Consider the following 15,606-nt stretch of genomic DNA (forward strand, 5'->3'; position numbering starts at 1 on the left):
TATATTTAGCCGATGGTCTTATGGCCTAATGACATCTACCTTATAGGATTATAGCAAGTTCCTTTTATTTGACAGATTTTTATTATTATTTTTAAATTGATTATTTTTTAGAAAATAGTTTTAAAAGTTCAAGGGGTGTTTGGTGAATGTTTCTAAACAACAATTTTCAGTTTTTAAACAACATTTCATGTATTTCCATACATTTTTTCACCCACACGTATTTCCACAAAAGTTTTTAAACAACAATTTTCAGTTTTTAAACACATATACCAAACGGGCCCTCAATTTCCCAGAATTTGTTTGTAGCCCTAAAAATGAGCTGATATAGAGTTAAGAACACACAAAAAATCAATAACATGTAATTCTAAATGATTATATGAGTTAAAAATTTCTCCTATAACATAACACTATATTCATATAAATAAATATAACATAAAAGTTACAATCTTATAAAAAATGAGAAGTGCTGGATAAAAACAAAATCAATCTAAGTGTGTGTGTTTGGCACTAGATTAAAAAACTAGCTTATTTTACCGTTCAGCTTATTTTACCGTTCAGCTTATTTTTACTATTATTCATAGATTCCACTGTACTTTTTGGTACTATTTATGGATTCCATTTTATTATTTCAGCTAACTTTTACTTTTATCTATAGCACTTTTAGTAAAAAGTTTTCAGTTTTAGCAAAATAAGCAGATCCCAAATAGATCCTAAGTTCACAACAATTTCATATATATACACACACACAAAGCACCCCCTAAAAAAAATATAAAACAAATACTGATTGAGACAAGAAAACAGATCAGAGCAGTAGATCCACATACTGGTCTGGTCTCCTAATGAAACAAATCAATAACAGAACAAGAAAAGAAAGAAGGGCCTTCGCATTTGTATTTGGACCCCTTTTTGACCTTATTCAGGCCTTACCAGTGTATCTACTTTTTTGAACTGGATTTTGAAAAGAATGTACAATAATGTTTGTTTCCAAGCAGCCACCACAACTAAGAAAATAGTCTCCAATGATTATGTTTTTGACACAGTGGATGGCGGCAGCTGGTCTGCATCAGCAATAAAAAGGACCTACAATTAATGTATTAAAATTTTGCTAATTAGTCTATTTAATGTGTTTAAAATCAATCGAAAGTAATTTAATCTGTTGTCTACTTGGGGATGTATTATGATGGACCAGATCCATTTCACCTAGGATGGATCTTTCCTGCTTAAAATTCTAAATAGAAGAGAATTCCCATCATTACAGTAAATTTTCCATTTAAAAACAAACCAGTTGTTACTCACTAGTACAAGTTAATAAGTTATAGAGCCAGATTCTCAAAAAACCTTAAAATAAAAAAAGGGTTATAGAGGCAGGTATATTTTGAGCAGATATTGAGGTGAAATGAAAATTAGTTTATTTCCATTTTGTTTGATTGATGGAATTATTTTGAGTTGAGGCTGTGAGTTTGATGGAAAACATGTCGAAGATTAGAGAGTCTGAAGATTTCTATTCATTCAAACAAAAAACCACATTACAAAGGTTGAAGCATATAAGGTAATTAATTGTGATAAGATCTTTGTAATTCAATTGACACTTCCCAAGTGTCTAGGGTTCAAATCTCCTACCCCATGCCCCAACTATGGAATTATCAAAAAAACCTTTGTATTTAATTAATTGTCTATTTGAAATGATTTCTGGCATTTGTATAAAAGTTTCAGGGTAATTTTTTTATTGTCTTTATCTTTTGAGATTGACGTGAGAGAAAACTGTTGAAGGTGGTTTGCAATTTGACCTAATCCATAAGCTGCTAATAACTCATATATGCAATGCAACCCGATTTTGTGTAAAATACTAAAATGTGTAAATATTTATTTATAGCCTCAAACCAGAAATTTAACAAGAAGAAGAAAGAAAGAAAGAGAAAAAAAACATAGCAAAGCACAACATTATATAACACAAAATCTCATCACGAGCACATGCATGCATGTAATAAAAGTGTAAAAGAGTGATCAAGGAAGGTATCTTATACATGGTCTGCATACTCAGAGTGTAAAACCCACATTACTATAGGATCCGCACACTTTGCATATATCATGTACATGAAATACAATCTGTGAGCAAGTCTGCTCAACCTATGTCTAATAAGTCCTATAGATGCCACACCATAAATAAATACAGTTAACACTATGAAAATTCAAAGACAGAATATCAGCCGCTAATTAAGAGAAGGAAAAGACAAATGTTGATCGTGAACCATTGTCATTCCCTTTTTTAGGCAACCTTCCAACATGAGAGAGCAAAGAGTATTCTCCCCTTCCATCCTTGTACCAACCACTGGCTATCTTCATCCACCAAGAAATCCTTGTGGTAACATAACTTCACTTGGTCCTTCGCTTTGTTGACAATCTCCTGGTTCAGTGGAAGTTGCCTCAACCCAGCCCTCATATTCCTTACCTGCCACTGCTTGTACATCTCTGGCCTTTCAACCCTCTTTGCCCCTTCACATGCTATTACATTCAAAACCTCCTTTCCATATATTTCTTGCTCAAACACAATCCTTTCCTTGTCTTCACGGGATGCATTTTCATCAAGCATATCAAACACTGCAGAGAAGAAGAACAGTGCCTCCCTGAACCTTGAAGTGAAAAATGGTGCATTATAGGCCCCATTAACAATCCCATGGAAAAAGACATCTGGATTAATCCTCTTAATCAAATTCAAAACAGTGTCTCGAGGACTACTTAAAACTACCGTCTCATCAAGTAGGTACCTAAAACGGTATAAACAGTTAACAACTGTTACCTCATCTTTGTTAATCTTGAGGTCATCGACTTGGATAGTTTCCCATCTCTGTGCTATGGCATTGAACTCAAAAGGGACGTTAAATCTCTGACAATAATTTGCTAAGCGCTGGCCTGTTTCTTCGATCATTGATGCTGGTCGGAATCCAGGTTGAGGAATGTCTATTCCTGTAATGCGTAGCACAGGAGGCCCGCCGGGTCTTTCTGAGAGGCGCTGGATAAGAGCAGGCCATTGAAAACCATACAGAATACCAAAATGAATGATGTGAAGCCTAGTTGATTTCTCTGCCAGGTCCATAATCATTTGTGTTGTAAAGAAATTTGAGATCCTCACGAAAGGGCAGGCTGAAACAAATAACCTGTAAGCTTTTAACATATGAATAGATGACATTGTCTTTGCAGACAGTGCTCCATACAGCTCACTTCCAGTGCCGGCCAAGCGTGCCTCAAGGGCATTAGCAAAGCAATGAGCTAGCCTTTGAGACCCATCACCAAAAGGAGAAGCGTGCAGCCTAATCTGTAGTAGCACTTCATTTGCACCCTTGAGATCGTTGTTTCCCATTGCTTCAGCACAGTGCATAAGTAGAGTCCTGAGATCAACAAAATCTTTTTTATTAACTCGTTTTCTCCGGCGGGTTGGTTCACAATTGGAGCCTTTTCCTCGTCCAATTTGTGAGGCTTCAGGATTATACACTGCGGACTCATCAGCTTCATTGTTGAATAGCAATACTTTATCAAACATTTCTGATGGCTCATCAGGTACTTCATTATATACTGCCAAATGCTTATTTTTCCTTCGTGGCTCACACTCAATTTGATGCTTTTGGTGATGTTTTTTCAATTCCATCAGTCTACTAGCTGATTGATCCTTCTTACCTTTCTCCACCAATAAATTCATACGATTATCCTGTGGAAGCAATCCCCAAGTTTCCTTTGTAGCATCCTTACATGGCAGAAAGGATTGGCTATAACCAACAGTACTGAAAAAGTTGCTTGGAGGGCTAAACGACTGCATACTGGAGCTTGAGTTGGACTGATAGGTGCACTCAACCGGTGGAGCTAGAACATAACAGGATTTATGCTGACAAAGATCACAAACCGAGCTGGATTCACCAGCGTTGTTAGCAGTGACATTGTTTTTACAACCATAACAATTGCAAAAGCTAGGGGTTTGATTGATTGAGGATGGATATTTCTCACCAAGTACATCATAAAAGGATTTTTCAGCAGCTTGAAGAGTAGCATCAGAGAACACGCAGGTTCCATTCTCTAGGCCTTCTTTCATAAGAATCTGGCCTATGTAGTTCAGAACAGCATCAGCGGAATCGCTTTCTTCTGAAGAATAGCACCATTCATTGGAAGCCATGTGTGAAGGTGAACTAAATTTACTAGGGCCTGGATCAGTTGGAACAAAAAGAAAGGATTTATGAAGTTATTATATAGAGATATATGGCATCTTTTAGTTTAAAGAAGTTTGCAAAATTTAGATTCAGATAGCTGATTGACAAAGAAACTAGTCTTATAAAGACACAAGACTATGTTTGAATAGGTATAAGATTTAAAGAAGAAAAGCCAGAATTAATTGGAGAAGATAAAAGCTATGCAATATTTTTTGGTTGTTGTTGTAGGAAGTTATGTAAATTATGATTCAAGATCCCAAGTGAAATGGTTGTACTGCTCAAAAGGTGAAACTGTGAGGATAAACCATCTATTGAACCAAGTGGTTTTACAAATATATTCTAGTATTGTAGACAAACACGGTAACTTGTTTAAAATATAGACGTTTTTGAAAACCATAAATATGATAAAAGCATCGCTTAAAAAATAATTAGTATAACAAAACCACCAACAACTTGAAAAAAACGTGATTATTTAATAACATGCATAACATCATTAGACTGATTCTTCCCTTTTTTTCTCTGATAAGCTACAAAACATATACTAATTTCCTCAGTCTGATAGCCTCAACTCAGAAACTTAAGTAATGTCGAAGAAGAGGCCAAGCAAGAATACTTCAACTTGAATACGAATAAAACCTAATGAATTTATTGAATATAGTATTGAAAGAAAAAAAATTATAATAATAATAAAGAGAACGCCATACCTAAAGAAACCAAGCAGATGCACAATGTGCAAAGGCTAGTAGGAGCAAAGCTCTTCTTAAATAGCAATGAATTCCCCACCAAGTCGTTTTTAGCTGTACACAACAGTACTAAAGTAGTCGTTCGTATGTAATTGCAGTATGCAAAAGTCATAACGTACATGAACATTAGATTAAAATTTATGTGCGTTTGGTTCGTTGTAATGTACTTTTGATATAATGCATATTACAATAATGTGATATTAAAATTTTTGGTTTGTTTTATTTTTTCTAACATTATCATAATCTAAAATTACAAAATATATTAAATCACCTTAATCTCATAATCTTCTTAAACAATGTAATATTGTATTCTTATATTGAGATAATATTAATATAAGATTACAATAATGTAATATTACCGTGTAATATAATATCACAACAAACCAAGCGCTATTTTACTATATATACATATATATATATATATATATATATATATATATATAAAACGACACGTTAAATCGAGCTTCTCTCTCGCGCACGCATGTCTTTTTCCATATGAGAATCAATCCCGCTTACCAAATACAAGAAATGATGAGCAGATTATGTTGACATTTTACTTTGGCCCTCATGGTTTGCACATTTGCCACTTAATATTTAATAAATATATGCCACACTGAGAGATGTGAATCCTTCTTCACCCGAGTATTTCGATGGTTTTCTGTATTATGACTTACACAAATTTGTCTATATGCGGCTGCCCCGCTCGTGTGTCTCACAGAAAGTGATCATAGTCATGATTTGTTGTATCTCAAGTCAATAAGTATACAATAAATCTAGGGATGAAACCAACACCATTGATGGCCTTTTGGTAGGGGCCAAAGGCCAATTAACAAGATTTCACCACGGGGAGCATGTTGGGTTCAAGTCAGCCCTCTCCCACTAGCAACGTGTTTGCGTTTTTTATGCTTCATCAAAATGAGGTCTTAGCCCAGGAACTATTAGGGGCTACTATGATTATCCCAAAATAGCTAGAGTAGTCAAATTAGTCATCTCCTCCTAACAATTTGTTTCTTTACCCAAAAAAGAAAAAAAAAAAATTCTAGGGATGAAAATCAATTATCATTCTATAACTTAATCTTTTGTACAATTTTGGAGCCCTTTTGCTTAGAGCAGCCTCGATGTAAAATGCCTCTCATGTAAAAGTAGGAATTTCATGCACTAGGGTGAACTCATGTGAAAATAATATTTTAATCACAATGTAAAACATCAACAAATATGAAAAAGATTGTGAAATTTGTTTTATCCTTCACCATTGTCATCAAAATATAAATCGTATTGTGAATTTTCGTATTGGGTATCGTATTGTAAATTGTAAGTCACAAAATTCCTAATAAATTTTATAGGAAATTATAAATATACGTGTGTGTGTGTGTATATATATATATATAAACGTATATTCATTATAGATTTGAAATATATTCAGCTAATTAATAATTAATTATTACTTATGTAACAAAGATAACTAAATAATCAAATTAACATGTGTTTATAACATTCACATTCAATTAATTAATCTCAAAAGTGATAGTACATCACATATGAGCCAAAATTATAATTTATTTCTCATCATATTTATCATCTTGTCTAATTAACTCATCTAAGTCAATGTTATCATCATGTTCATCATATTACAAGATTATTTCTTGATTAATATTTTCTTCTTTATCATCAACATTTACAATTCTTCTTGCTCATTTATTTTACTAAATATTTTTATTTATGTTTCTTCTTGGCATTCCAACTTCTTAGACTTATAATTAGAATAGTAACAAAAAAAAAAAAAAAAAATTATATTGTCATCTAATACCTTATTCATAGTATTAAAAAATTGCGAATATGAAATTAAAGTGTTAAGTGTGTACTCTGAATTTTGTTGAAGAAAGAGATGTGGAAAAAGAAAACCACATGGACATGTTATTTAAATGGGCACAATCAAGTAGCCCAATAATTTGTGTTAAAACAATTCTAAAACTTGTTCGACTCAAATCAAAATACAAATTTTAACCAAAAAAAAAAAAAAAAAAAACTCAATTTATACCCACATGCCTACGTATTGTATAATACATAAGATTTTATGATATGTTATAATCCTTACGATATGTACTTGTGTCGTGTGATTCATGAGCAAAATCAAAATGTACCTATGATACGTTACCTTTTTCATTCAGTATTATGTTTCATATAATACTTACAACTATAATCCTAGCATTACTAATAAATATATAATACATATAAGAAATTTTACCACACCCACATCTTTTTATATATAATTTTGCAATAACAAGTTTACATGTAATAGTAACATTATCACATATCTATTAGTAATTCATTGCACAATGAGCACTATAGTCTTCTAATATTTTAGCTTTTCACATTAAATTGTAATCGGATCAAAGAAGATAGTGTTTACATCAAATCCCATAATAAATTCTACCATGTCACATGATACCCAACATTTTCTTTTCTTTCTTTTTTTAATTATTATTATTATTATTATTTTTCATTTTGGACTGGCAGTCACAAGATTTCAAATAACTATCAATTTTTTCAAGTTCGTTAGTAGCACATATCAAAAAAAAAAAAAAAAAAAAATGAAATACCAAACACGCAAGTCAGGATCTTCATTATCAATTTGTACACTAGTTTTTTCTTTAACCAACATGTTAGTCACCCGGCTGGTGATCAAAAAGGTTGTTGGAAGTTGTCTCTTGACGTACTTCCCCATGTATGAAACAACTGAACCATTCTATATGTGAATGTTTGAAACTGAATACTTTAACTTTTTGCTGTTTCCTATAAAACAGCTTATTATAATAACAACAAAATTTCCTGGGGACCCTTAAAGGGAAAAACTTTATACTGTTTTTGTTTGTGGGGCCCACCTTCTTGAGAGAGAGAGGTGTCCACCCTCTTGTGAGGCCGCCTCCAAGCGCACTAAACTGCAGTAAGACCCAAAACTATATAAAAAAATTGAATTTTTTTGGACAGCCAAATTAGCCAAATTTATTCAATGAGACACTGTGGGCGGCTGCTTTAGTATAATCCAGAAAGATGACTGATCCTTGAGTCAGGTGTGTCAAATTTCAATCAAGTCATATCCATAAAAGGACGTACATATACGATGAAATTATAACCCTTTTGAGTCCTGTCTTATGTTCCGAGAGCAACACCATTTTATAATATTCTGTTTTTCAACCATTTGCATTTTTCTTCACCTTGGCTCAAAAGTCTAAAGTACAGAATTCAATGGCATCATATCACTAATAGAAAGTTAATTAATTGTAAATACCATCAAGTGAAAGAGGAATCGTGCTAAAAATAATGCAATGAGATCATTAGATAAGCCCCAAGACCAAGAATGGATGGGAAGATGAATTTCTAAAGTTCTACTTTCTTTTTTTTTGGGTAAAAAGATAAACACACAAAACTGACATAATTTTTTCAAACATATCTTTATATAAATGTATTTACTATTTAGTATTTTTCATTACGGCTATTCCAAAAAAATAAAAAAAAACCTGTCTAATTCACCAACCTGCACCTGCACTAACCTGATGTAATTAATCCATATGAGTCTACTAAGTGAGGCGAGTTGAGTTGGGTGTGTTAACTAGATAATTTAGTGGGTCAGGTTGAATAGTGGATCAGGATATTTCTAACCCACCAAAACCCGACCCACCCACCTATATATATATATATATATATGTATGTATGTATATGCAAAACTCTCCCTCACATATTCACCTACTTTATCTCTCTCATCTCTTGCTTTCTCTTTTAATTTTTTCATTTCACATTTCTCTTCCTTAATAAACTCCAACCATTCTCTCTAACATTTTTTTTTTTTTTTTTATTCTTACTCTGTGTACACATCTAATTTCCAAATTTTGAGAATTTTTTTTTTTTAGTGTGATAAAATTTGTAGTCATTTTAATAAAAATTAATGTAATATTTGTAATTATTTTCTTTTTATTTTCTATTCTTATTTGAGGGAGAAAAATAAATTATCCAATTTAATTGAAATAATTTCATTTAATCAATTGAATTTGTCAACCTGCCAAACCCACTGAATTGAAACCATTAAGATTTTTTTTAACCAACTTGCAGGATTCATAGATTGGTGGGTTGGTGGTAGATTGGAATTTTTCCAACCTGTCATTGGCGGGTTGGTTAAAAATATTACCCTCCACCCGCCCAATCCGACCCACGCACACCCCTATCATTCATAAATGAAATTTGTATGAATGTTTTGGAGTGATGCATGTATCAATTAATTATGAGCATTCTAGATGTACTTATTCTAGCCTATTAATACTTACGTAATCTACTCAAATGTAGTAAGTCAAAAAAAAAAAAAAAAAATGAAAAGGATCTAACTGCTTCCAAAATATTTTAGTGTACGTTCTAATTTTTATTTTATTATTTATTTTATTTTTTCCTATTAAGCATTTGCGCCTTCAAAATTCAACAAAGTGGTATTAGAGCCATGGAATTGTGAAAGATATGGCAATAAATGGGATGCTTCCACTCCAATTTCCTCACCCTTATCAAAGGTAATTTTGAAAATTGGCAATTTGAAGTTTGAATAGAGGCTTTGCTTGGATCACAAGATACCTGGGGGCGATAGTGTAAGTGGAGCCGGAAGATGAAGCCACTTTAATGGATTGGTGAAGGCTAGTAAGAAGGTTTAAAAAGCTAGTTTTTCCGACGGCTTTTTGTAGTTGTCGAAAAAGTTTCGTCACAAATAGCAATCTTTTTTGTAGTGCGCCCTTACACTCATTTATCAATGAGCAATACTACAACCACATATTTTATTACATTTTTACAAACTATTGATGTGACAAATTTTTACTGGTTTTCATTTGGGTTTACCATTAACTTTACTTTTTTACTTATCAATATTTTCCTTTATCAATCACCAAATGATGTTATGTTTGAGAAAGTTGCACATGCAACCACCCAAAACAATCATGGGAGATTTTCGAAGCCTCTCACAAAGATATTGATTAAGTAAAGAGGATTCACCTTCAAACACTAAGAGAAGAGTTTGCACTTCACATGAAGGAGTTTGAGTCAATTTCAGACTATTTCACAAATAGTCTTGGTGATTACAAATCAAATAAAGAGAAATGATAAAGATATTCAAGATGTCCTTATTATTGAGAAGATCCTTCACTCTTTGCCAAAATGAACATGTTGCCGTAGCCATTGAAGTGTACGTCGACAAAGAACTCATGTGTCATTGCAAGCCCATGAATAAAGGCTAAATAGAAGTACGAGTGGAAATACAGAGAAAGTGTTACATGAAAAACTTTCCATAAGTGACAAGAGATTGCTTGAGATCAAGGCCCAAGAACTCAAAAAGGTTCGTGATCATGGTAGCTAGAAGAAGCACACCGAAGTTACGAAAGGAGATATGAAGTTTAAAGAAGAAGGAAAAAATTGTTGCAAGTTTGGCTATTATGCTTTTGAATGTAGAAGCTCAATTCAAGACCTAGAAGAAAATGCCAATTTTATTGAAAAAAGGAGGCAAAAGTATAACCTACTTTGTTTATGGTACTCAAAACCATAGTTTTAAAACCTAAACCATTCAAAAAACTGAAAAATGAAGATGTTCAAGATTTTTAAGGTCAGACCGATATTTAACCGAGATGAAACCGTGATGATGTCATAATTAATTTAGTAATTAATTAAAATACAAATAAATATATATTAAAATTTTAAATATTAGCAAAATTGACAAAAAATATCTAAAAGAAATTGAAACAGACTTTCAAATAAATATTCATGATATTATAAGGTTAATAGAAAATAATACAACATAAATAAACATGAAAATAAACTTATATAATTATCCTTCAAATAGAAATCATTTTAATTAAATTTTAAAAAAAATCTCTTTTAATTATTTTAGTAAATTCCCATGCAAATGAATTATTCTTAAATCACAAGTAAATTTAGCAAAGAAAACAAATTAAGCAAATATTTAATAAATTGAGAGAGAGGGGATATAATAAGTTGAGAAATTATAAATCATGTAAGTATAAAATAAATATAATAATAGATCATAATTAAACACAAGGAGACCAAGTGGTTTGTTGGTACAATGCTAGTCTAGATTCTTAAGTGAGGGTGAGATCTTAGGTTCTACCAACACACTAAATCTCCACGTCCCACACTTGCCTCATCCTGGACACCCTCTCCTCCATCTCCACTTTAACTCAAACTATCAACCCCGAGGAAAACATGATCCTCTGCCCATACCCTTTCACATAATTCTGGGTGGGAGAGAGCTAGCGGGGTAAAAGATAATTTTCATTAAATTGAGATTCTCTATAAGGAAAATAGATATTGCGCAAAAGGTATATATCACGTGCCCTCACATAAGGGTGCTCATGTAAAATCCTGCCATCATAGTATTCATATATTCAATGTTTCTGGAGAACCCTCTAATCTAAGTACCATTGGTTCATTGTTATCTTTGATAAAGTTCCAAGCATTGAACCATTAGTGATAAGTTGAGAAGTTAATCAAAGGTCCAAAAAAAAAAGACCACTAGTTTATCAAACATTTGAGGAATTGCATTCATGCTTGTCCTTTTCATCTTTTTGGAGAAGGAATATCTTTTTTCATAGTATATCAGTCCAGCTCACATTATGAAAATGATGAATCTATATGTCAAATTCATGTGATAATTATTGAATGTCAATGAAGTACTTGTATTAAAACTTTTTTATTAAAAGTGCACAAAAAAAAATATTTTTTAATTAGAAAAGTTTTGAAATATTGAACCAAATGAAATACAAAGTCAATATTTAATTTGTTTTTATCTCTAATGTGACACTTGAATATTTTAATTCTCTTAATTTGTATAGAATGCGTCACTTAATAGAACCTTATACTTTCTCACTCGTGAGGTCTCTACTTTATATATATATATATAGATGATTTTATAGGCTGTACTGGGATTGGTTCTTAATGGTCCATCGATGACCCATCGATGACCCTCCGTAGATCTTACATTTTCTCAGTTTATCTGACATTTTTAAAATGCATTGTTGCCAGGTGTGCATGAAAATTTGTTATTGTTCTTGGTTCTTTTATTGTTTTGTTTTATTAGATAGATTCTGTGAACCAGATATCAATTAAAAAGTTGAATCCAAGCTATATTACTTCAAATGAGGGGTTTTATTTATTTATTTATTTTTCTTGAAATGCGCATGCATGATCCTGAGACATAATATATTAGAGCAATCTATAGTGACCAGAAAATACTGGTTATGAACTTAGACGACAAATCAATATGAAAACAAAAAAAATAAAAACATCTTTTGTTCATTAAATTTGGTTGATGTTTGATTTTTATCTTTGAGAAATTAAACAAATAATAGAAAAGTGTAAATATAATCATTTAACTAGTTTTTCCTCACATATGAGCTTAAATTCTGTATGAACTAATGGGATGTAATACAAATTTTTTTTTTTTGGTTGCATTAACCAATAAAAAACAAAGTTTTATCTTTTTAAAAAACAATTAAATTTTTAATGCATGATGCAACCAAATTTATGAATTAAAATGAGGAGCCTAATGTAGTACATCTAAGATATTGTACCTTAGTTTTGCCCTTTAAACCGATATTGAGGTTGTATAAAAAATAGAAAAATAAAATAAAGAAACAAGAGTTGTAATGAAATGTGCAAACCTAACTTGTATGTGGGGTGGAATGGAAATTAATTTATTTCCATTTTCTTTGATCGATTGATTTATTTCGAGTGGAGGCTGAGTTTGAGGGATTTATATATTCATCCAAGCATAAAAACCAGATTACAAAGGTTGTCTATTTGAAATTATTATTGGCATTTGTCCAATCGTTTCAAATGATTTTTTTTTTCTTTTGAGCTTGCTTGAGAGAGAACTATTGAAGGTGTGGTTTGCATTTGACCTAATCCATAAGCTGCTAATAACTTCATATGCAACCCAATTTTGTGTACAATGCATAAATTTTTATATATAGCCTCAAACCAGAAATTTAACCCAAAATAGAAAACACCTCAAACTATCATTTCTTTTATGCAGTACATACTAGGTGGATGTTTTTAGCATAACTTATCACAAAATCCAGAAAAAGAAGGCTTGCAATAAGTTCACTGTCACAAAATCTATTAAATTTGGAGGAAGAATCCAATTGCGAAAATGCTTATTTGATTTCATTCATTCACCAAATATCATATATATACACTCTGATATACATAATGTTAGGTTCAAAAAATTTAGGATTGAATATTTAGATTCCTAGTTTGTTTATGTTAGCAAACCAGGAACAAAAGCATATCTAGATTAGGTGTTAGACATTGCTCAAGATTGTACAAATTAAGTTTCAAGAACATTCAAGCTGCCAAAAGGATAGTTCAATTTCAATGAAGCTTGACTGATCGAAAATTACATTTGACCGATCGAAAATCACAGTAAATCTAATTATGCAGAATTTAAATCAGGTCCAAGCCCATGGAAACGTTTAGGGTTTCAATCCAACACTATTAACTATAAAAGGAAAACCATAACTACATTTTGAAAAATCTTGAAAGACTTGTGAGTTACTCTTGTGAGATCTGAGAAGTTTTGTAACCTTCTAACTCTACAAGTGTCTACTGAAATAAGATCTACAATCAAGTACTGGTGGAATTTAGTTGTTGCTACAAGATCAACAACTGGTGATCTAAACCTTTGAGTGAGATCTTAAAGTCATAAGAGAGTTTGTGTGCTGCAAATCCAAGAGAGAAAAGTCTGTGGAGTCGGAGCTTGCACGTGGTCATATCATTAAGTTCTACTAGTGGTAGCAATAGATTTAGAGTTAAATCTTTTGTAAATTTCAATTCTTTCTAGTAGATTTGTTTACTTTGAGAATAGTTAGGTCAAATCCTCCTCAGGTTTTTATTTTGAGATGGTTTATTTAATTGGTTTTCTTGGGTAATCATATTTGTGTGTTATTTTCTTTTTCACTGTGTATGATATGATTTATTTCTATTTAACCTAGATCTCCTAATTAACCTAAGTAAACACTTGGCAAATTCATTAGGTTAAACAATCTGTTTTAAGAGGTCTAAACTAACAAACACATAACTCATAACTTCAACTCACGATTTTAGTGCAATTTTTAGGTGTGCAGATATGTGTGCAACAAGGTGTGTATCAATCATTTCCTAACTGACTGTAATAAAAGCCTAATCCATCTCTAACTAACTCCACTAAATGGCACATGATTAGCACGTGAGTCTCATTACATATATAAAATACGACCTATAGTTTAAGAAGAAAGACAAAAACGACTTGTAGCTTTAGCTTCTTCTAATTATTAAGTGAACCTTTCCTGCATAATTCAAACCATCCTCAATAAAAAATTCATCACATCTTAAGCAATAACCTAAGTGAATGATCACTAATCCAAAATTTGTTTAATATGATCAATTCAAGTGGGTCCTATCACCTTTAAATAAAAATTCAAGTAGATCAAAATGTTGGAGATGATTTATGGTAGACCAAATTCATCCCATGTCCCTGGAATAAAGACCAAAATTTCAAAATTTTGTAATAATTAAAGAATATATATATATATATTTATATATTTATATATTTATATATTTAATTCACTTGAAAGGGATTGATTGATGAGCACCATGACATGGGTAATCCTAGCATCTCCAGGTGAAAAATGGATTTATATGCATTTCTTGGATACCTTTCAAGCTATTCCATTTACACATTTGTTCCTTTATGCTTTATGGGATTGTTGAGGCTCTCTTCTTTTTACGCACGTTGAACATAAATTAGACAATAACTTTCTTGGACATAGGCTGAAGTTGCAGTAGCTTCATCTATCATCAATCTTCACTCACATGATAGATGAAGCTACTTGAACTGATATTAAAATTAACATGACTCACTCAAGAATCTTGAGGTTCTAAGATTCTTGAGTGACCAATTCAATTGAAAATTTTTTAATCTTAGAACCACACCAGATTTTTTGCTCAGGAATTTATTTATTGGGACCGAAGTGGTAATTAACTTTCAATTTAATGGTTAAATAGTAGACTACATAATTTTTTTTTGAGTAAACAATAATACTTATTAGAACATACATGAAAATAGTAATATTAATGTTTTAAATCGAGTTTATAATAGTAGACTATATAATTAGCGGCAATAATACTGTTCCAAAATCTTAAACAATTAAGTCTTTTTAATTGGAAGGATAAATAGTCAAGTGAATATTAGAACCTCAATGAACTAGTCAAGGAGAGTACATTTCATGTTTATGATTTTATCCTCATAATCTAATAATGTATTAAATTTCAAATGATATTATACTAGATGTACCTTAAAGATTTGTAAAGAAAATGATAAAAATATTACAAATTTTGCTACATAAAGTTTACAAATTAATGTGATAACGATAGATTCAATAACATAATAATTAAATATTTAAATTACTTTTTGTTATTTATGATTCATCAATTTATAAATGTTATGTTCTAAATATTTAGGTTCTAAATGATTAGTTTGTTGGCAAACCGTGTACATAAACTTGTCTAGGTATAGATCATAGTATCTATGAGTCATATTAGACATTGTTCAAAGTGTTGCAGATCAGAATTCAAGAACATACAAG

The 15,606-nt window shown here is 31.5% G+C and overlaps 1 protein-coding gene across 1 annotated transcript; it reads right to left on the reverse strand.

Annotated features, from left to right (window-relative positions):
- Positions 1–2,266: 2,266 nt before the first annotated feature.
- Positions 2,267–4,162, reverse strand: LOC115952451 (scarecrow-like protein 14). The gene has a single exon (XM_031069629.1). The coding sequence runs from the start codon at positions 4,160–4,162 to the stop codon at positions 2,267–2,269; it is 1,896 nt and encodes a 631-aa protein (XP_030925489.1).
- Between the last annotated feature and the right edge of the window lie 11,444 nt (positions 4,163–15,606).

The sequence above is a fragment of the Quercus lobata genome, chromosome 1 (assembly GCF_001633185.2).
Source record: "Quercus lobata isolate SW786 chromosome 1, ValleyOak3.0 Primary Assembly, whole genome shotgun sequence".
NCBI classification, from domain to species: Eukaryota; Viridiplantae; Streptophyta; class Magnoliopsida; order Fagales; family Fagaceae; genus Quercus; species Quercus lobata.

Coding starts and splice junctions, on each gene's coding strand:
- LOC115952451 (XM_031069629.1), bottom strand. CDS start 4,162: ATGGCTTCCAATGAATGGTGCTATTCTTCAGAAGAAAGCGATTCCGCT.